Here is a 23,432-nt window from a genome sequence, read left to right on the forward strand (position 1 = left end):
TATTCTGGCAACAGACTTGTGGATAAATTGACTAAAATTTTCAGCTTCCCTTATGTTAAATATTGGCCAATAAATCAATATAGAATAGATTTTCAAGAAGAAAAGAAACCCATTCTCTGACAGACTATATTGATTCTTTTAATATTCACATGTAGTTATAGTACAGTGTCAGTCAACAGGGACTTAGTCTCAGCAGCACTGCACGCTTATTCAAAATGCTCCTCTAGTCTGTGCAGTTATTGCTCTGACGTGCATTCAGATTCTGTGTCTTGCTTTAAAAGAGAGACTTGGGAAAATGGCCAAGAAACCCCAGTTATAACAAGACATGATATGATCTCGCACCTCTCTTGACCAGTGTGAGTGGCCATGGAAAAGGCCGCTCGGGTTGCAAGTACAGTGCCTAAAAATCAAACCTACGCAGCAAAATGAAATGAACAAAACACTGCTTGTTGAAAAAAGGCTTTATTCACACAGGACATTATACTCACTGTTTAACAATACATTTTCAAGTCTTCTGGGTCACATATGTATGGAAAAACAAACATGTTAATTCACAAATCCCAGCATCACCTTATAATTTACCGTAGCTTGTCCATTTCGTGTGTACCGCAGGCTGATTTCTGTAGAAGAAAACAATTTAGAATGAGCTCAGGTATTAAAACACCATCCATTACAGACTGTATGTGGGTTATGTCAGTTTTAGATTGTCTTCAATATGAAATCAGAAGTCTAACGCATCACAATCATCACTCATAACGCTGACATGCCACTTTCTGCTCAGTCGAGATACTTACTGTGTTGCTCCTGCAGGGATCCATCAACACCAATTTCCTGCATTCCTGCAAATATAAAATATCTTGGTGAGCAGGATCATTAACACAAATACACACACCAGAATGGTGCTTTAGGGTCAAGTCAGATTAAATATGTTGACTTCATTTGCACATCAGAAGTCTAACGCACTTAAATCATCATTCATGAACTAAAAAATATAAATATTTTATTCTTTATAGAAAGAAATACTCACTTTGCCACCACCCTTCTGTCCACGTGTGTGCAATCACCTCAAACACACTGCATGGATCCATTTATTATCTGCCCTGTGTATGTGACAGCATATTGTAGGTAAAGGGAAAGTAATGAAATGCATTTGCCATTTTGAGGGTGTAAAAAAATACACATATAAAAATTTACCTCCATGTTTCCACGCCGATGCGGCCTAGTCCCACGGCTCCAGCACGCGCCATTATACTTTATCATATTAGGAGACATATTGTTTCAATCTTACATCATGTATCATAATAATGACTACAAAATGTGCATGCAAATAAATTTTTAAACATGTTAAATACAAATATTTCCAGTCTGACTGGTCGGACTGCTGCAAGCGTGCTCTGAAGAAGTGTGCTCCTGCACAAAATGTGCCCCGGATGTGTTTTATAGCACATCCGGTGTCTGTAGGTCTTCTCTGATTGGCTCACACTGACTCTACATTCCCCCTCCTCCACTCCTGTGAATATCTATCCCAAAGTCCAACCCCCACGCTTTTCATTTCAGGAAGAAGCGGATCCAACGTTGTATCCACCGCTGCTGGCCCCAGCGCCTTTACCGTCCCAGCGTTGGTCTAAAACACTTTCGTAACATCTGGTTGTGAGCCAAAACACGTTTTCTATGTAGTCAACGGCCCTCCGGACCAGCTGTCTATCCCGGTTTGAGACCAGAAATTATGGACTGGACAGTGAGCAGTCGGGCCCTGCTGTGGTGCATTTTGGCGTTGCTTTGCTGCGCTGGTCTTCCACAAAAGGTAAGAGGGGCTAACTGGATAAGCTAGCTTAAGTTGGGTGACATTAGCTCGGAGTTGCTCGCTAAACTTCACTTTTCTATCAACGTCAGGGATTTTTTTCTGCTTCTTTTACCCCACATATTAAAGCCCAAACTAAAATAGCTGTGAGTCAGTGGATATTTAATTCAGTCAGGGTGCTGCGTGGTGTCTTGACATGAGAGAGGTAAGCTAGCATTAACGTTAGCTCGCTGGCTAAAAGCACTATTGTTAAAGTAATGTGTGCACCAGATAGCTCGTGATTAACTTAATCAACACTGCATTATTAACATTGAACATGTACAATCCGTCAGCCCAGTGTCACAAAGCAAAGGAACAGTATGCATGGACATTATATCTCCATCTTCTCACTGGGAAAAGGTGAGCAGGTATAAAGATCTCTCTGTTAGGGGACTATGAGGATTTGCTGTTTGGGGTATGTGTTAGTATTTTGCTTTAAGCTTGGTTAATATTTTCATGTCATCAACCCCCCCTAGTATCCAGAAGCTCATTGGCAAACTAAAGAATTCAAGAAAAAACATTTTAGTATTATTATTGATGAAATTTAGGTCTTACACTAAGGTGAGGGTCTTTAAGGAGTAAGTCAAATATGATATTGCAATGATGTTGTTGTGTTGACTATTGATCTGACCAACAAATATTTACACAATGAGATTCGTGATGAATAATGTAATGTGTACATAGTGATTAAAGGCAAATAACAGCAGTTGAAAGTTCAGAAATTTACACCACTTTACTGTAACGCAGCCTTTAAAACCAGGAAACACTTACGACACTCCCATTAAAAAAAATCTAAGATAATATCTAGTCTCATATCACGATATAATTTCAATACGTTGTCCAGACTTATGTTGATGTTGTTAATGCTTGTTGGGATGCTAATATTACTACTGCATGCACGTTATCTTTCCACAAGACTGAACACAAGTCCCTCGCTTGCAAATCAGCAACAGCCTTAAAACTCTTCTTCTTTTGAGTCCTGGACAGGCAGCAACGCAAGGTGATGGGTTGATGGCTTGGGGAAATTTTGGTCTTTGACTTTGGGCTTGCCAGTAGATGAATTCAGACTTGTGTTGTCCCGATACTGGAATTTCCAACTTTGATGCAACACATTGAAAATGATCAATATTCCATTTCATTTTCGATACAACAGGGAAATTTTGACAATGAGGGCATATTTTTTTAATAAAAATATAAATATAACAAGGCTGTAAGATGAAAACAAAGACTTTTCGTATCTTAGTTAGTAGCAGAGAACAGCAGAATGAATATAGCAGACATTAACAATAAGAGAGAGCGAGAAAGTGCAGCAGAAAAGGAGTGTTGAAAGCCAATCAAATATTGAAAGTTGATATGTATTGATACATCCATATATTAACAGAAGAAACATTTCTATCAAACAGTAAAAGCAGAAGCATAAAGCAAGAAAACCCCTGTCTTTGCACTAAGGTAAAGTTGAAAGGATTCTTTATGACTGTATGAAAGCCTCCCTCTTGTAGTTGAATCTCTACAGCTGTACAGCTAAAACCCAGCATTGTTGTGCATGATGATTCTTTGTGGTTAGGTTGATTAAATCAACATGCAACAGGGCCGTACCTAGAAAAAAACCCAGCACAAAGATTAATGCCTCTGCACACAGCAGAATGCAGTATGACGTGCTACACAAATGTTATGAATGAAAGGCACCAAAAACATAACAAGGGAAGGCTGGAGCAAAATATAAATCTAGTTGTGAGGGGTTGTTATTCAGTGTGAATTTTACCAAAGGGAATTCTTAACAGATAATGAGTTCTATAGTATTAGAGGCTCGCACAAATGGAGGTTGGATAACTTGCTGAAACTGAGCCAGATACCTAGAAAGTCTCCAGGCAGTGACATTAGCTACAAAGCTAGTAAACCACTTCAGCTAAGAAGCAGATTAAAGTAGCTTTATAATCCCCCTATCATGTCTCAGGTTCCTCTCTCAGCCTGGTAGGCAGTCTGCTCGTAGTAAGGGTGACAAATGATCAAGGCTATAGATAGTGGTGTGTGTGTGTGAGTGTGAGACAGAGAGAGAAATTACCCAGATCTTCCGCATCACAGAGCCAATAGAGTTATTATATCAGTGACGTCCGGCGGCCAAGCAGCTAACTTCCGGTTTAGCCTTCTGCCATCCTGAATGGGGATAAAATGATTTAATCATGTGGCTCTTCCAGACTTTTGGGGTGTTGTTTGACTGAATGGAAAGAGTCATTTCTGCTGGGGTTTTGACACTTTTGACACAAAGTGTATCCAGTGATTTACAGACGTCTCTGTCACAATTAAATTCTACTGGAAAAAGTCTTTGGTCCACACGGCATCACGTGATTGACCTGAAAGTCTTAACTCCATGTTTGGCCACTATGTAAAATCGGCCTCAGATCCCAGTGCTGTTCAGTGGGCTAGAGATAGACACACACATATGAAAGAGCTACAGAGAAAACACTCATCTCTCTTGTCACTGTCTCTCCCTCACAATTCAGCTATTTTAAGGCCAGCTGATGTTTCTTTAGAAGGAGGATGTGTCAGTAACTGAAATGTTTTTAGATGCTTTTTCACACATTACGCTCATGCCTCACTTCACACATCTGCCAGCCCTTTATAACAACAATATTCGTTGTAAGACTTAAAACTAACTTCAGACAACAATATACCCCTCAGCTGCAGTTTGTTCCATTGCTTTGTCACTATGACCATACTTAATTTGTCTAGTTTGCCTATTTGTAGACTTGATTCAAATTGCACGAAGGCAGGCATTCGCTAGAAAAATCTAGCAATCTTACACTATCTTATCACAACAGTAGATTGGCTGTGCTCTGACTGAGTGTGCCGGAACGAGGGCCAACACGTGACATCCTCCCCACTGAAGCAACACCACGCAGAGAGCAGCTGATAGACTGTGTTGACAAGAAAGGTGCCACAAAGTGATCTCCGCTTTACTCTAAAATGTGAAACACATCCAATTTTGAACAATCGTCTCGTCACCCTGTCTTACTCACTGGTGTCTGAAACTGAGGGAAATCAAACATCCCCAAGCCTGTGTAATCTTTGTACAGCCCTGAAGGGAAACCCCTAATGATTACTTTTGTGTGGGACTGAAAGGCTGGCGGATCATCAGGCTGTTCTTAAAGCTGCGTTTCTCATATTCAGCCATGTACACCAAGGTATTTCGTAATTGATTTTCAGGGCGTATTTTTGACGACTTGAAGCTGTTGCTGCACCGCACCTCCCGTACCAAGTAACCAGACGTGTGATAAGAGATTCTTGGTTCCTGTGTTGGTTTTTGTCTGCAAGCTGCAAACACTGCTTACTGTTGCAGACATGTTATTGGTAGGAGAGTGTTCCACTTTTCAACAGAAAAACAGTGACATTTCATTTAGCCCCAGTTAATACACTAGAGAGCTCGAACTAGTAGATATCTTTTTATAATAGTCTCACTTTTAGAAACTCTGTAGTGAGTCCTTTTAGGGCCCATATGATGACTGTTTTACTGTCATTAAAACGTCTGATACTAATTACTAAGTGTCTCCTTTTGAAACATTTTCACATAAACCTCCTACGTAAGTGATCCTGCAAAAGCCACCGCTTAACAGCATGTCTCGCACCTGTGTTATTTTTAGTCAGACACATCATCATTTTTTCTTGCTACTGCTAATTTCAAAAGTGATTATTTGGCAACCATATCCATATCTTAAATACTGGTATTCTATATTTGCTTCTCTCCCCTGCTTGCATCTCTAAATGATCATAAAACAGCCTGAAAGGTCAGGCGATAAATGAAAATCTTTGTGTCCGCTTCACACAACCAGTAAGACGGTTGAACAGTGCCAGTGTGTCTCTGATGACACTACCAGTTCATCTAGCTGTATGCCATTCAGCTACACACTTGCAGCAGAAAGCAGCTGCCCATAGTCTGCTTCTGAGTTGTTAGTACACTGTCATATGATGTTGATACAACCAACTGTAACACTCCAAATGCCTGTTTCTGTCAGGATGCAGGGCAGCCATGGTAGAGTGGCAGTGGGTGGTGTGCGTTTGTTTGCCTTTCGAATTATCTGACTAGTTTTCAGAGGATGTGACAGCCACGAATCAACTCATTTTTAATGAATGCTGTAAGTTGGATCATCTCTGTGTCTTTACCTTCCTCTGTTGTCTTGGTCAACCCCTACCTCTATGTCTCCTACATGTTTCCAGACCTTCACCCATTAAGCGGCCCTCTGACACACTAAGCTGTCAACTGGCTTTTGGTCAACGTCAGGCCATCAGTGAACGTGTCGCCCAAGGTTTTGCGGTGTGTCTCGCACTGTTGGCACTAGTCCACCCTCAATGGTTTATTTTTTACCAATTCAGCACATTAAATAGGCATCTCGGCCAGTGGAGACCATCGGTGAATGAAATCACTCCGATTGGCAGTAAAGCTTAGCGCACAAAAGAGAAATGGAAGTGAGAAAAGCAAACAAACAACTGAAGTCAAGAGAGCGTGAGATCAAAACCAATGTGTTCTATTAGGTAAGATTATGTTTTTAGCCGGTAAGCACTTTAGCAGAAGTGGTTCAGTTATGATGTGTTAAATATCCTTTATTCTTTCTGCACCCGGTGGCGTTGTTAAGGCGCTAACTAGCGTCTTTAATGCGTCCTGCAGTTTCCCTTTTTAATGACAAATGGAGACTACTGCTCCCTGCTGGTATGTCATTTCTGCTCACGCCGGCACAGAACGTACATACACATTGTCCTTGGGTGTAGTCTATGGTGTGTTCACGTACAACTTTTTGGGTGACACAGGTGACATGGTGCAACACAACAGTCGTCTTTCATAGCTGCTTGTTCTTTAAAGGCAGTCTGATGTGTCTGCGCCCTCAGGACCTGAGCAATGCTTCTTCTTCTTTTTTTTTTTTTATACCTTTTGCCCAGGTGTTTAACTATTGGTTGGGGATATAATACTCTACTATCTTGAAGAGATGAGAGTATCTGACAAAGGGGTAATAAAGCAGGTGTAGTACTAAAGGGCTTGTGTGCACTGAGTGGGAAAGCTGCCAATTACAGCCTGTCCTGTGTTCGGGTTGGTCTGCCATGCAAGAGGCTGTGAAGCACAGTGACACTCCTGCCTGCTACCAGTGATATCATGAGCATTGTAGTCGATGTCCCCTTAAGCTATGCCTGGCCTCATTGTAGAGGAGAAAGTGAAGACCTCAGAACCTCCCAAGACGTTGGTTTCTCTCAGTTCAGGAGTATTATGTAACTCGCTTACGCAACAACTAAACATTTCTGTGTTAAACACAGAATGAGGAAATGACAGGGAATGCCCCGATGTCTGAGTCTTATACAAAATCTTTTACAAAGCTGAGCAGCCAGATATTGTAAACCAGATGTCCCAGAGGCCTAACACTGTAGAATATTCAACAGTTGTTGAATGTTAGTGTCCATCCAAAACTTGGAGGCCAACAGATGTTAAGAGAGTTATTTGTTTGCGAAACCAAGAACCCTGATAGAGGTTACAGGGGGCCCAAGAACAAGTTAGTTATGAATCTCTAAGTACAGTTGTGTGATACTCGTGAGTTGGCAGCCCAGTGGGAACAGTCACAGGTGCACAATATTGACACAAATGCTTGTATAGGATGTGAGACTACAGCAGGGGACCAGTAGGCAAATGGGGAAGGACCCAGTTTCCTTCTGTAGAGTGTGAAACTCTCGGTTTATGTGGTTGTTTTGGCCTTGGTTTCTGTTTGGACATTTAGAACAGGCTAGTTTTTTCCGATTACGTTTAAACTGAAAAACACCCAGGCTGGAAGAAATTGTTGAGCACTGGTCATTTTTTTATGACATAGGTTTTGTGAGGAAACGCAAGCTGTGTGACCAAGGGGAACACCCTGAGTGACTCGTTGCTGGTGGTTGCATTTGTTCTCCGAACCACATGCTCAGGCCTGACTTACTAGCTTCTGGTGGTTTGTTTGTGTCTGACTTAAGAGCACTTCAACCCCCACCTTCGTTATCTCCTCAGAAGGGGCTAAATGCTCTGAAGAGTGTGTTAGTAATTATAATACAGTATGTGGGGGCTATTTGCACTGCCCCCAGGGAGCTGTTCAGGGGGATTAGTCAGGGATGTTGATCAATACTGTTGTGGTTCAGCAGGAGAGAGAAGTCTGTCTGCTCAGCTCTTCCAAGAGCCTGTTTAGACCTGGTATGAACATGCGTCTAAGGTGATCGGATCACAGTCTGAATGTTCACACCTGGCATTCGAATGCATCTCCACATGCGTCTCAAGTGACGACTTAAGATCAATATCACTTACCCACTCTATATGCAAATAAACACTTACATCATTTCCATTTGAAAAGACCAAATGCTTTGTTGTTTTAACCAGCAGGAGGTTTTTCTTGCTACATGCACGCTTCAAGCCTGTTGAAAATGGGCAAAATCTTATTTTATTGTTGAGCTTTTTATTGTTAATTTGCTCTCTGTTTATCATGAGACAAGCACACCCCAGACTGCGGTCTCTCCGCCTCCACACCACTACAGGATCACTGTTGGGAGAGTTGAGCCGTTTTGGTGCTGGTGTGAGTTTGTTGGGACCATTTAACAGCTGCTGCTGCTGCTGTATTAGCGCATGCTTACCAGGCAGACATTGAACTGACTGTTTGGCGGGTGGAGAGGCTGTGTGGACCGTCCTTTGAGGCTGCATCTAACCTATGTAAAGGTTTGGTTGGGAGTCGGATAAGCAAGGAAGCCCGCTGAGTAGGTGGTCCTTCAGTATGGCCCAGGACACATTAGGTTACACACTGCTGAAAGAATGTGGCCATATGCAGCCAAGAGCTCCCTCCAGATGTGGTCTGAGTGATCGGATCTCAAGACGCATTGGGGACACGTTGGGTGCATTCACACCTGTGTTTAGAGCTGTCTACTTGTGCTCTGATCACCCGCTACGCATGTTAATACCAGATGTAAACAGGGCCTAAGAGTCCTGCAGAAAAGATGGCAGGTTTAGTGGTATTCCCAGATCTTTCATCCACAGTCTGACCTGTCAGTGGGCCAGTAATAAGTGATAAGTCATGTCAGATATGTGAAAGTTTGTAATGTAAATACATAAAATGTGAAAGAACACTTTGAAAAAGCTCTCCGGTCGTCCTGAACTCTCTTAGATGAGAAAGCATGTGTGTCGGTTGCAGGCTGAGTTCATACAGTCTTCTCGGGTTTGGCGGACAGTCAGAGCTCTCAGACACCCCCGTTGGACCTCTTCCTGCACATTGGTGCCAAAAACCATAAGAAGCCCACAGCTTGGTTATCAAGAGCGGCGTTTTTAGAATTCCATAGTGGGTGAGTGGAGTACACATCACCCACAGTGCTGTTAATTCTGGCATAAGCCAAGTCATGAGGCCGGGTCATTCAGTTGCTGTTGTGGTAATGGGTTCAATTGTTTTCACTGGATTTACTGCATTTTTTTTCTCCGATGACTGTCATTGTGTTGCCCTCTTTTCACCGGCACTGTCTACTTCTGTCATTTAACGAACCAATCCAAGTGTTCCCATGTCTTTTCTCGTGCCACATATTTCTGAGTGGGAGTAAAAAGTTCCGGAGAGAAGGGTTCCCATATGGCCTGTCAGCCCACTATTCATCTGTGCAGAGAGAAGTTGAAGCACTCTCTTCACTGTCTTCATTGTGGAATCTGTCAAAAAAGCCGAACCAACCTTATAAGGTATGCTGGTGGGCAGCACGAGTGTAACACAGGAGTTCAGAACATGCACACGTGCTCATGTCCCAGTTTGTTTACCTTCCTCCACGTTGCAGCCCTCAGCTCTGGCTGTTACTTTGAACCCTCTGAGAGCTCAACCAGCAACTTGCCCTCTGTTTTCTAGCCAATCAGCCTCCTCCTATTTTGCTCTTAAGCTGTCAGTGTAAGATATTGACATGAAGTTTATTCATTTGTAAAGTGGAGCAAGGTGGCACACTCCCTAAGGCGACCCACCCACCTCACCCCCTTACAACAAAATGCTAAATATCTCAGGGTGATGATGAAACAGGCCCCATGCAGTGACATGTGTCAGACAATCTTCTGCCATATCTCTTCATATTAGTGTGTGAATAATTTCATTAGTATGCTGTGATTTCAACATATCATAGATGTTTGGTGCAGGCGTGTGTGAGGATAAGTAATGTCTGAGTGATTAGTGGCTGAAGTCATTATTCACAACCACATGCAGGAGCACACATTTTGACCTAACCTGTGGACTTAAGTCGGAGCATGCATGCTCACACATGCCTGCTTGCTAATGTCTGAGTATAATATGTTATCACTTTGATTCACTGGCATTATAAGTGGAGATGTGTTTGCTCATAGTACATCCCCTTGTTTTTTGTGTTTCTTTAGGGGTTTTGCAGCGCCAGCACAGTTTCCCTTCCTGAGAGCCTGCTCTTTGTGTCCACCCTGGATGGAAACCTGCACGCTGTTAGCAAGAAATCAGGCTCTATCAAATGGACTCTGAAAGAAGGTAAGAGGAGAGGACAAGAGTCAAGTGTAACTTTTTTTTTGTAAGTGTTTTTCTCAGGCCCAGTTCCTTATTCAGGTTACATTTGCAAAAGCAAAGTGCTTTTGTTGTGTGGCTACAGGGAAAACAATGAGATCCCACAGCTGTTTTTGGAACCACAATGAAGTGATTGTTGTCTTTGTCATTTTCAGTGTTGGGTTATAGCAGAACACAACAATAGGACTTAAATTAAGCAAGGAATTTAACTAAGTGAGGGCCACTTGGAGGCAGAGTCCTTCATGGGGCTGGTTTTCAAGTGTCGCTCCCGAACCAGAACAGAGTTGTACAATACTACACTCACCTGCCACCCGCAGAGACAACTACTTAGTTCTGCGACATGACCAGCCGACACAAGACCTGCAGCCCGACCCAACACAAATCCTAAAATAACCATGCACTGTTCTAATAATTTGGCAAGGTGGCACGTTTGAAGTGATCATTTTGGGACATTTCATACATGTGAAACTAAGATATTATATTTTAGAATGAAGGCAATTCAGAAGTTACAATTTAAATTAAAGTTTTTTTGCGTATTCCAATAATATTGAGCAGCACATGTCCACATCTGTTTGTAACGCACCCGATTCAAGTGGTTCTCAAAATTCAGCTGGTGCAGAAGGCAGAGCCGACACGCAAAGTCAGCACTCAGTGGATTAAAATATTAAAACATTAAATTATCGTTATTCTCATTTGATTTCAATATATTTACCATCAAGTATTCAACCTGCACATTATTTTATTTTTTTTACCCAGAACTGAACCTGGAAGTAAAAATAAGACAAAATACCACCTGCGAATCAAGTTTTTTCAGGTCACGTGCCTGGTACCCGACCCGATGCAGGACTATGAGGCCATGTCAAGGCTGTGCCATTTGGTGTTACTGTGATCCAAACTGGTCTATCGATTTCACGTGAACATACTCTCTGTGATGTTCATTTGAACAACAGGCTGTCTGCACCACTGGAAAAGATTTCGCTCCATTATTACTCCAAAAGTAGAAAATAAACTAACTTCAGTCATTGATACTTTCTTACGCTGTTTATTTTTTTTATAACCCCAGTAATGTTGTGAACATGAGAGTAAAACAGGCCTATTTTTTAATTCTTACCAGTTTAGAATAAAAACTCAAAAGAAAATCTAGAATTTAAAACTGATGACTTAAAAGCCTAAACATGTAATTGATTTGGTTAAAAAAAATAGTGATAGTGCCATTTATTGGATTTATAGGAATGGTTTTCTGGGATTAAGCTGAGGAAAATGCTGTGGGATGTTCTGTTAGGCATGGAAACTGGGTAATTATTAACTGAGAGAGGGGCAAAAATAGCCTGTAATCAAGGTTAGAGTGGGCAAGGGTAAGCAACTTTGCTGTAGTGTCGCCTGTACACATAGCATGTACTATGGTTACCATGTTAATGTAGGCACAGTACGCTCGGGGATTACATTAGATAAGATACACTGAAGGGTTATTGGAAAACTTGTGCTGAAACAGTCTATCCAAGACATTAACTGTTGATAATTTAAGACTTCTGCTGTTCTAAATGCACACTTGTGTCACATTTTTAAGGGTCACAATATTTTAAGAGATATTAAAACAACTATGTTTTGAACCCACAAGTCCTGGTTAGGGCCACCTGATGCCCAAGTCATTAATAATCAGAGGCAGAGGCAGCTTCCCCCGCATCATCTGTTTTTCTGGAAGAGCTATTGAATATAAATGTGACCAGCTCTGTTCCAGGCTCCGCACACACCTGTTGTTGTGCTCCATTCAGGCAACCATACACCCACGTAATGAGGAGGAAGCAGGAATATTTTCCCTGGACCATGACAGTTCATCTTAGCCCACATGTATGCCCTCTCACTGTTTGCTTGTCACTCCCTGCTGGCCGTGCAAACATGTATTTGTGTCCATAAACCAGGGTTAGTGTCTTTGTGGCAGCATAGAGAACTATTGTTGTCTCACCACGTTCTAATGCTGATGCCTCTTGAGCACAAGAGTCAATGACCACCTTCAGGTAATCCTATGCCTCCCCCCTGCTATTGTTGACCCCTTCAGGCACCTCCACAGAGATCAGCACCATCTGGTCCACGCCCTGTATGTTCACACTGTAGGGAGGTGTGTGTTTGTCTACTAGCAATGGAGGTTAGGGCTTAAAGAGCTATTGTAGTAGTAGTAGTTTTTCACAGTTGTAGTTTTAACTGTCGACATTATTGCTGACCACGATCTAGTCTATTATAGTCATGTAATAGACATACATCTGCTTGCAGTGACTTTAAACATACACATCTATAACATCTATAACACAACAGTAATATAACTAGGACAGAAAAATAGAAGTGACTTCCAATGTGATGGCTCTGCTCCACTCGCTCTTTTTTGGTTTTCCATTAGCAAAAGTTTTTGATAGTGCCCGATACTTTGTTTGATACCACCTTGTTGAGATTCCAAGCGGGCTGAGCTGATAGTAGAAGGTGGAGAATCGACAGTAGCGACACGAGACATCCTGCACAAGCCTGCCATTTTAAAGTAGAAGCTACCGTCAATTGCGACTTCAGTTATTTTTGAATTCACTTGAACCTAGGGCTGGACACTGTTCACATTTGAACCAATGCTGCTACTGGTGACGGTAGCTAATGGTACCTTTTTTCTGCACTTAATTTCTCTCACACATGGAGCTAAGTGTCTGTCTGCTTGTAAGTGTGTGTGTGTCTGCTCGTGTCTAATATGTGGAATATGTTGTTATTTTAAAAAACACAATCACAAACAGCAGTGATATTAGATTATTTCTAAAATAAAATGGAAAAGAAAATAGACCAAATACAGAAACTATCAGGGCTGCAGCAACAGTTGCGGCTCGCTAGGAAGTCAGTGGAGCTCAGTGGGCAGCTTTGGGGCACTTTGCGGCGCTTCTGCCTGCTTTCTGAACCTGGTGCGTCCGCGGAGCTTCTTTATCTCAGCCGCGAAGCACCTGGAAGCCAGTCATGGCGCTTTGAGGGTTTTCGGGCACTTTGTGGCATTTTCACCCAGGTGCGCTCTTTGGTACGGAAATTTGGTCCTGATTTTTTTTAAACATGAATCTGTATTCTGTTGTACCTACATATTTCTATTGCTACACTCAAAAGTTCCAAGTGTTGTACCCAACCCTGCTCGACCCAGATGTCTGAAAACAGCCGCTATGCACTACAGTTGAAAAAGTTCCGATGTTCTTCTGTTTGGTTGCCGATGAAAGGATTCAGAGTTGCGTTGAAGACAATGTCCCTGCAGTTTAAGGCAGTGTCACTGGGGATGAGCTGAGAATCCCACCTTCCCTAAGGGGATACTGTCGGCAGTTGAAAAATAAAATGGAGAGAAGGGCCTAGTAGCAAAACTGAGTCGAGTCAAGCTGAACCCTGCAGTGAATGTAGCTGCCCAGAGGGTAGGGCACATTTTTTGCATACATGGGAAAATTTTAGGCCTCAAATGTATGAAACTTCTAGTAAATGGGTGAAAGCATGCGAAAACATGACATGGTCTTTTTAAGCACCCATACCAGGGAGGAAAATTCACAGAATGTTTTTACACATCTATTCCAATGTTTTTAAGTACAGAGAAAAACCTTCATAACTGTGGCAGGATAAGAGTAAAACCTGCTTCCTGGAGTAACCCCGCTTTACTCAGTCTGTTAGTTGGATATGTGGTATCGTAGGTTCATCAACAGGTTAATATCATCCAGTACTTTTTGGAGGGAATGGTCTAATATAAGCTCAGTAAATGAGTAAATGGTGTTACATGCTTGGCGTCTTTACAGTAAGCTGTTTGCAGGCATGACTGTTTGCCTTTCACGTGTGCCCCAGGGGAATTCATTTTCATTTGGACTTTGTGTTCTGTACGGTTGAATGTCACCGATGTCATTCTCTTACTCAACAGCTCCTGGCCACGGTTTCCATTGTTGGTTGACATTCTTGTCAGTCCTGACTTGCATCTTGTCTCCTTCTCTCTCTCTCTCTCCACAGATCCAGTTCTTCAGGTCCCCACACATGTGGCAGAGTATGTATCTTTGGAGTTATTTTCCGCATGCGTAAATATCCCAGTATGTACTGCACCTGTGTGTAACAAAAGATGGTGAAAGCAGATGGATTTAGTAACCTGTTGAGCTTGTCTTATCCGTCACTCCCTTTACTGGTCTCAAGATGCATCTTCTTGAATCTTTACTCTAGACCAGCCTTTTTGCCTGACCCCAACGATGGCAGCCTGTACTCTCTGGGAGGAAAGAACAACGAAGGCCTCACAGTAAGAGGAAATACATTATTATCAATCAGTATAATCTCCCCTCTGTTGTGAGAAACACGCTGCTCAGTTCCCTTTTCTGTAGAAATACGTGTAGATGGCTCATGCAGAGAGTCATGCACCCTCATTCGGGAGTTGCAACTGTGGTGGTGTATGCATATTGTTCCTGTTTTCTAATGTGCATTCATTCATTTTGCTCAAACAGAAATTACCGTTCACCATCCCTGAGTTGGTCCAAGCTTCTCCCTGTCGCAGCTCTGATGGAGTCCTTTACATGGGTAAGGCTCTTTCTCAAACAGGAATTATATTATGCCTTTTGATCAGACATATTGCCCTGTAGTTCCCTCATCCATAAACATGAGCAGCCCATGTCCCAGTGTGTCCCCTCACCTAAATGGGCAGGTGTTATCTGGGTATCTCCAGCACCTTTCAGTTCCACTCAACCCGCCGCCGTAGCCTGCGCTCTTTTGAATTTACAACAGTTAACAGAGGAAAGGTAATCTACCACGGTGACTGTGTCATTGTGTAGGGAAAGCGGGTGACATTTGCCTCCCCACAGTCATTATCAGTGACGCTTTTGTTTTCATTCAACTGAAGCTGCTGCTGGAACAAAGCGTACAGGAGATGCAAAGGTCTAAAAGTGGTTCAGCCTGGAATTCTCTTTCTTTAAATCTTTATTTATGAAATGTTTGCCACATAGATTGTAGGAGTTATCGCACCAAACCAACCTCCATCGTCTCGATTCTCTGAAACAGCCATTTCCTAATCAACTATCTGTGATTAGCGTATAACTGCCACCTCCTGCACTGAGACAGTAGGTGAGATGCCGGTACAAAGAGGCCGTGATGGGTTGGTCTTTTAATGATAGAATGGTAACACCCATCATTGTGAAGGATAAATGTATGCTGTTTTGCTTGACTGGGCTTGCACTGGTGCACCTTTTGGTTAATTAGACAATTTCCTGTACATAATAACACAGTTGTCTTTAGAGCAGGGTGTCTGTAGGCTTAACATGTCTTAAATTCAGTTCAGTTTAATTAATATAAGGCCTTGAAAGTCATTAAATAGTCTTACATTTGAATTTGTGGGGTTTTAATTGCCCAAACAGTTTTATCTCATTTTATTTATTCGTCTTTTAATTTCTTTGTGTCAAATTGAGTAAAAGCCATCTGCAAAAAAACCCACATTTCTAACATCACAAATCTTTAATCCTACCACTGAACCTTATACTGTATTTTAATTTAATACTCACTCCAGTAACCATATTCCTACTTAAAACCTATCTCTGCACTGGACCACATATATACTTACCTGCAAAGCTTGAATCCAAAAAAACAGATTTTTCCAATAATCAGTCTTAAATTTGGTTAAAAACTATCTAAAAAGCATTAAATTTAAGTGTCTGATACGTGTAGACACCCTGGATAGGCCCAAATCACTAATTTACCTCAGAGTGCTCATCATTCGACCCTCCAAAAAGAGGGTAAAAGAAAAACACCACAAAAGGCCATTCAGTAAATATAAACGTAATAATCAACTAAAGTAGTCAAGTAGTTAGTAGTTAAATAAGTAGTTTCATTATTAGCTAAGGTTATAATACTGAAATACGTGTTGTGCTTTTGCTAAGAGCAACAGACCGAATCACAATGTTTGTTAACAGTAACTTCTTGGTAGAAAATCCCCACTTCAGGTATGTAAAATTAAATGACGCCGAGCAAATGCTGCCTCCATTGATTGGTTTTTAGCCACATAAAAAGTTGCCCACCTAAAAAGAGCAATATCAGTGTAAGAGCACACTATATTTAGAATATTTTCACTGCTTTACCTTGCCATCATACATACGTATTAACTTTTAAACGTTACAGTTATGGCTGAAAATGACAACAGAAATAAAGTGCAACGTCACAGGGATTCGATCTATATAAATGCTAATCATAGCAGAGGTAATTAATTTTGTCTGTGTGTGTTTGTGCTCATTTACAGGTAAGAAGCAGGACTTGTGGTACGTGGTGGACCTGTTGACTGGTGAGAAGCAGCAGACCCTGACGTCGTCCTTTGCTGAGATGCTGTGTCCGTCCTCATCTCTTCTCTATCTGGGACGCACAGGTAAAACAAAACCAATCCAGCAACACAAGTTCAGCTTTTTTTTCTCATCCTTGCTAGCTTCATTTTGATCAGATTATCATTACAGCCCATCCCGTTCAATTGTTGACTCAATCAGGCTAATCAGCAGGCTTATTTGTCTTGCATGCTCTAACCCCAAAGTGTTAGCAAACCCTTATTTACTTCCTGCTCATCTCTGCTGCTAATTCCGCCCTCACCTCAACCAGCCCCCAATCTATCCCTGCAGTGGTTAAGACTGGGGGACTGTAATTGTAGACCTAGAGCGTGAGAGCCCTGCAAATTGAATACCTTTCTTTAACTTGGTGTCAAGTCAAAGCTCACTTTGTCATATATGCTGGATTTTGTTTCACCATGTCGCCACGTTTTCCATGTGAAGCAAAGGAAATTCAACACCACTTTGCATTTACTCCCAGAAACAGATACTCAGCGCCCAGCTTTTGTGTATGTTACATAAGGAATGCAAAGCAATACAAATGTTTTCCCCTGAATGAATATACCCTTATTTATACTGCTGTTAGAGTACACCATCACCATGTATGACACCAAGAGCAGAGAGCTGCGCTGGAATGCAACCTATTCTGACTACGCCTCCACCCTTCCTGACGATGACACCAAATACAGTAAGACTCTTGGACACGCCGGCTTTTTTGTTTTGTTTGGCTTCTGACGGACCGTGCTAATCAGTTGTCTGCTGTTTGGTTCCCTGCAGAGATGGCTCACTTTGTGTCTAACGGCGATGGCCTGGTGGTGACTGTGGACAGTGAATCAGGAGACGTTCAGTGGGTGCAGAACTATAACTCTCCGGTGGTGGCCATGTATATCTGGCAACGTGAGGGCCTCCGCAAGGTTCCCCACACTAATGTGGCCGTGGAAACCCTGCGTTACCTCACTTTCATGTCTGGAGAAGTCGGCCGCATCACACAGTGGAAATACCCATTTCCCAAAGAGAACAAACCCAAGAACAAGTTCATGTAAGCAGACTGAGTGTAACAAACCCTACTGTTTGCCAGCTTTTGTTTTCATGATTGTTACTACTTTGACATTTCTCATTTGGATACTTTACTTCTAAATCACGCTCAGGGAGCAAGTATTGGCCAAACACTGTTTCAGACATGTTAGAACCTCCTGCCCCTTCAACAAAGGGGCCTGAGTCAATCAAAGGGTGAAATCAAGATGTACTTTTGTAAGGTGTGGGATTGCCTAATGTAGGGATGGAGTCTCGACATGTCACATCTAACAAGTGGGTGCTGGCAGGCCTGGTTTCAGCCCTGGTTTCACACTGCAGTACTGTTTTATTTTTATATATTGTGCTCACACCTGCTTCTGCCGAAAAGGACAAACAGGACTTTCAGTGGTTGAGCTACTGTGAAAGTTCAAAAAATTTTGAGGGATGATGTAGAACTCAGAAAGTTCCTCTCCATTTTGAATCGGTAATACACTCCAGGGGCCAGCTGCATCAAACTCAGCGTAGATTCACAACTAAAAGGCAGAAATGTGCATACGCAATTTTTTTCCCGTCAGATTTATAAAGCTGTGTGTATGCCAGATTCTGTTAAGTAAATCTCCATCAGTGTGTGGTGCTGGGCACGCGTGCACAAGCCCTATTTTAACACCCGTAGTTCACAATAAATGGATGTAGAAATGCCCTTAAACATCTGATTGCATAATGATAATCGAGCTTGCTGCCATTAGGCCTGTCAATGAGAAATACGAGGAAGAAAGTGCAATTTCACCGACTGTGTCTCATCAGCGAGGTTCTCCAGTCGTCCTATAGCAGCTGTCATTCGGCACAACTGCAGTGATTATTAATTAATCACATTTCTGCACACCATCATTGTGGTAAAATCTCTGTCATCATCATTATTAACCATCAGAAGGTGATCAGTGACTCATTCAAAGTGCTTATGTTGAAACTGACTTCACGAACTGCTTCACAATTCAGAATAATATGAAACGATCATTAACAGGGAGATGAAGGCTCAAACGTAAAGAATGATGAAAGTCATCACTCTCACATCACAAAGTTACAAATGTGCCTTTGAAATTTTACAGAACATTGTACACCCTGAAAAAATAATAACACAATAAGTGACATTGGCAAACAACTTAAAAACGGTGTCACCTGTCTCTAAACTCATATTTAATCTCCTTTTTGTCATGTCACCGGTGGCTATCACAGTTATAATTGTTTGTACGCTGGTCTGAAGTCTGTGCAAGGTGCGCACATTCTCAACTGAACATTTATGTGTGGGAAAAGGTGTATGGTTTGTGTGAGTGTCTCATTGTTAATACATCTGGCCCAAAATATCTTCACCAATATTGTATTCTGTCACACATCTATTTATTAGCATGAAATATGTTTGAAATAAAAGTTTGTTTTTTCCCTTTTCAGGGCCACTCTGTATGTGGGTAAATACTCCACCAGTCTATATGCCTCTCCCTCCCTGGTGCATGATGGGGTCACTGTGGTGGTGAGTGACGGCTGCATTTCATTCAGGCAAAACACAATCCTTACCAGTAAGACATAACCATAAAATATGTGCAAGGTTTGTATTGAGTCAAACCTTCCCGGCAGTTTATCTGCTTGTTTTCTCCTTCTGTTTTTGGTTAGTCACTTTCCAGGTATGCCAGCGAGGTTGTGCGAATACATCCTGTTCCAGTTGTGTCTTAGCTTGCCTCAGCTCAAGTCACTTTGCCTCACTGGCCTGGCTCCAGGGAATAGTAGTTTACTGTTACAAGATATACTTGTCTTTTTTTTCTTGTTTAATCCAATAAGGCATCTGCTAGGAAATTCATTAGAATTCCTCAAATGTTTGTGTGTGTGCCCCACAGCCTCGTGGCAGCACCTTCCCCATGTTGGAGGGTCCTGACAGCCAGGAGACTGAAGAGGACAAGGAGTGTGTCATCACACCCAGCACCAGTGTCAAGTTCAACGCAGCGCTGCGGGAGCGAAACCGAATCAACTTCATGAGGAACTACCTGCTCCTCATAGGTAATACATTGGTACTAAAAAATGTGACTTTTCCCGGTACAGTGAGGGAGAGGGTTTCAGGGCCACCACTGAAAAAAGGAAAGAAGTCTAAGTTTCACTAACAACTCATGCGCTACATCAGGAAAGGAAAAAAATGGTTATTACTGTATGTTGGGAGGTTTTACTGTCAGCATTGTTCACCACATTTTGAAGCCCAGGGCCTTGATTGTAGGCCTGTCATCATCATCATCATCATCATTATTACATAATCAGCTTATGTCCACGTATTTTCCGATATTGCCACATTGCCTTTTTATGAGATGCCAGAATAAACAACAGCACTTACCTTACTGTTGTAAGACTTGGATGCAGGGCCTAAGCATCTTACAATGTACAGAAAAGTCTACGCTTAGATGTTTTGCTCTCACCTCTGGTCAGATTAAAGGTTCATTGCTCCTTGAAAGGATGTACCCGCGGCTGACGGCAATGATACGATAGTCGTTTCCTGCCATTGGAGGCAGCACCAAACAACTGTCTCCGTGAGCTTCTTCTGCTCTCATTGCCCGGCTAGCACGAGATAACACAGCAGCAGCAGTCTCACACACAATAAACAGAGAGGGAGAGTAAGACAAAGAGGAGTGAGGAGGAGCAAGGTCACACAGAATTCACAGGGATTAGCTGAATTTGTGTTAATTGTTGCAATTGCAGCATCCTGGAGGGACTGATAATAATTTTTATTGCAGTTATTTCTGAGACCATATAATTATTGTCCAACAAAAGTAGTTATCCTGACTGGTTGTTTTGATTGGTCTGCTTTCATTGCATGGTATCATGACTAAAAACAGTATTTGGTGATAATTCTTGTGCTCTGGATGATAACATTGATTAAAAAGTTCACTCCTTCATTCCAGGTCATCATGAGACGCCCCCCGAAGCTCACACCAAGATCCTGGAGAAATTCCCCGACAGCTTCCCTCGCAATCAAGGCAACGTCATCCCACCTACCACTGACAAGAAAGTTGAGGAGGTGTGTGTGGCCCATGACATGTTTTGTTTAGAAGATTTTTCAGTTATCAAAACATCTGTGCAGATTTGCTCACCCTCTCTTCCTCCCTGTCCTCACCTCCCACCGTGTTGCAGAAGGTGAATGATAGCGGCATGGACGATGGGCCCCCTTCTCCCCTGCCGGAAACATCCATCCAAGAACCTGGAGCCAGCGGTCGCCCTGTGCGTCCAGAGGCCCCGGTGGACTCTATGCTCAAAGACATGGCCACCATTATCTTCTCCACGTTCCTCCTGGCTGGCTGGGTGGCCTTTGTCATCACCTACCCCAAAGTAAGTCAAACAGCACCACCTAGTGGACTGCTGAGTGCCTGCAACTACTTTGTGATGAAAGGAAATATTTTAAATGTAGAAACAGGACTTAAGTTGCAAATCCGTTCGTGGACATAAGTGCTGATTACACTTTTGTTATTCTTTGAGCCTCTGACAGTCTCCTCTCTCACCACAGAGTGTTCACAAGCAGCAGCAGCTGCAGCACCAGGAGTTCCAGAGACAGATGGAGGAGAGGTTGGAGCTGCTCCAGAGACAGCAGCCGTTCCCGCCTGCAGACGTGGGCCTGGGCTTGGCCCCAGACAGCGACTATCTGGAGGTGGCCCACACTCGGTCCGAATGCTCAGACCACAGCAGCCCCAATGTCACCCCCCGCGCCTCCAACCACTCCAACCTGTCTGTTTCTGAGCTGGGAAGCTCTGCCAATGAGCATGAAGAGGGAGGTAAGGACTGAGGTTTTGAGATTGCTGGCACACTGTCTGTACTTCTTCAACACTTAAATTACAATTTTAACCCAGTTATCATTGTCTGAAACTATGTATTTGTCTCATCAGAGGAGGACTCCAATATAGTCAGAGTGGGAAACATAACTTTCCGTCCCAAAGAGGTCTTGGGTCATGGCGCTGAGGGCACCATTGTGTACAAGTAAGTCTGAACAGCCAGTCCACAATGATTCATGATAACATTGTTTAAAATACAGCTTAACTGTATTTCCACTGTTTGTCCACAAGGGGTCAGTTTGACAACCGTGCAGTGGCAGTGAAGAGAATTCTCCCAGAGTGCTTCAGCTTCGCAGACCGGGAAGTCCAGCTGCTGAGGGAGTCAGACGAGCACCCAAATGTCATCCGCTACTTCTGCACCGAAAGGGACCGTCAGTTCCAGTACATCGCCATCGAGCTGTGTGCCGCCTCACTTCAGGAGGTAATGAAGTGCCTTAAAGATCTTTTAAGCACCTTGTTGGAGTCGGGGAGAAGTAGAGTTAATTGCGTGTTGTCCTTCAGCAAAACTCTTTTATTTTTATATGATGTTTTTCTTAATAATGCATTACTCTTTGTGTCATTAGCCTGCAGTTGTATGAGTGTGAGTGTACCCTGTGATTTTAAAATTTCAGCAATAAGTGGAGGAAGTAGCCAGGATTCTTTGTCACTGTGTCATTATTAATAGAGCACAAATTTTTTTAATCAATACTTATAGCAATGGCCCTACAATTATAAACTGAAAGTGTCTGCTCTGTACAGGGGCAGGAGTCAGATTTTATTTATTGGGTGATGAAAGTTGACTGACAAGACGATAGCAGAGGATTGGTGTTTGGATGATGGCAATACTTTGGATTTAAACACAATGCTAATGGGGAACCTGCTAACGTTAATGATGTAAAAGGGGATGTTTAAGTTCCTAAGAAGTTGGAGGTGTGCAGCCTGTTGCCTGCAACTGGTTATCTAACGGTTTACTGTGGCTGCTCCTTCTTGTTCCATTATTCCCTGCAATACTTCAAACCGATCCAAACTAATGTAGATGCTCTTTTAATGAACAACAGCGGTAGTGCTACTCTCACTGACAAACACATTTCCTGTGACTTTAATAATCATAATAAAAGTCAACTCGAATATACGTGATGAATATATTTTCTTGTAAAATGTCTGGTGTTTTCTGTAATGCTGGTATCGTCACAACTTTATGTCCCAGTGGGAAAATGTCCTCACTGTGGCATCCCTCGTGCATTACACAGCTTCAAACTATGTTATAATTATTGGACTACACTGACCACAGTCTTTCATTTCTCTAGTATGTGGAGAGGAAGGATTTCGACCGTCATGGCCTCGAGCCAGTTATGCTTCTTCAGCAGACCATGTCAGGACTGGCCCATCTTCACTCCCTCAACATAGGTATCATCACTGAATACGTCATTATTGTCGTCTGTTGTGGATTATCAAAGTAAGTGACCTCACCTACATACGTTTCCTTCCAGTCCACAGAGACCTGAAACCCCACAACATCCTGGTGTCCATGCCCAATGCCCACGGTCGGGTGCGGGCTATGATCTCAGACTTTGGCTTGTGTAAGAAGCTGGCAGTGGGCCGCCACAGTTTCAGTAGAAGGTCTGGGGTGCCTGGCACCGAGGGCTGGATCGCCCCCGAGGTTCTCAGTGAGGACTGCAAAGACAACCCGGTGAGTCAGTGGTAGAGAAGCAGCTCTCTGGTGGCGGTTAGAAGTTTTGTTGGTTGTAAGAATTCACAAAAGAAACAAAAAATGAAGAAACATTATCATAGTTTGGGAAAAATGAAGCAGTGATTCCAGAGAGAAGCAGACAGAGGGGTCTACAGTCTGTGTTTGAAGGATATATCCAGGATGTCAAACTGACTC

The 23,432-nt window shown here is 42.6% G+C and overlaps 1 protein-coding gene and 1 long non-coding RNA gene across 3 annotated transcripts in view; one reads left to right on the plus strand and one right to left on the minus strand.

Annotated features, from left to right (window-relative positions):
• Positions 1–446: 446 nt before the first annotated feature.
• LOC126405099 (uncharacterized) lies at positions 447–1,430 on the minus strand. The gene is made up of 4 exons (XR_007571555.1): positions 1,195–1,430; positions 1,028–1,100; positions 795–839; positions 447–620 (listed from the first exon to the last, which is right to left on the minus strand). It is a non-coding gene; the product is annotated as an uncharacterized LOC126405099 (long non-coding RNA).
• Positions 1,431–1,549: 119 nt separating this feature from the next.
• Positions 1,550–23,432, plus strand: part of ern1 (endoplasmic reticulum to nucleus signaling 1) — a 26,675-nt gene continuing 4,792 nt past the window's right edge. For both annotated transcript variants that reach the window (XR_007571554.1, XM_050068623.1), the window contains exons 1-17: positions 1,550–1,804; positions 10,221–10,341; positions 14,368–14,401; positions 14,572–14,644; positions 14,847–14,919; positions 16,625–16,747; positions 17,284–17,385; positions 17,475–17,736; positions 19,158–19,236; positions 19,598–19,757; positions 20,648–20,763; positions 20,877–21,071; positions 21,247–21,511; positions 21,623–21,713; positions 21,800–21,989; positions 22,855–22,954; positions 23,038–23,237. Coding sequence is in view for 1 of the 2 variants with exons in the window: in XM_050068623.1 (XP_049924580.1) it covers positions 1,727–1,804; positions 10,221–10,341; positions 14,368–14,401; positions 14,572–14,644; positions 14,847–14,919; positions 16,625–16,747; positions 17,284–17,385; positions 17,475–17,736; positions 19,158–19,236; positions 19,598–19,757; positions 20,648–20,763; positions 20,877–21,071; positions 21,247–21,511; positions 21,623–21,713; positions 21,800–21,989; positions 22,855–22,954; positions 23,038–23,237 (2,262 nt within the window). In the remaining variant the exon portion in view is untranslated. The remainder of the gene's footprint in view (positions 1,805–10,220; positions 10,342–14,367; positions 14,402–14,571; positions 14,645–14,846; positions 14,920–16,624; positions 16,748–17,283; positions 17,386–17,474; positions 17,737–19,157; positions 19,237–19,597; positions 19,758–20,647; positions 20,764–20,876; positions 21,072–21,246; positions 21,512–21,622; positions 21,714–21,799; positions 21,990–22,854; positions 22,955–23,037; positions 23,238–23,432) is intronic.

The sequence above is a fragment of the Epinephelus moara genome, chromosome 18 (assembly GCF_006386435.1).
Source record: "Epinephelus moara isolate mb chromosome 18, YSFRI_EMoa_1.0, whole genome shotgun sequence".
NCBI classification, from domain to species: Eukaryota; Metazoa; Chordata; class Actinopteri; order Perciformes; family Serranidae; genus Epinephelus; species Epinephelus moara.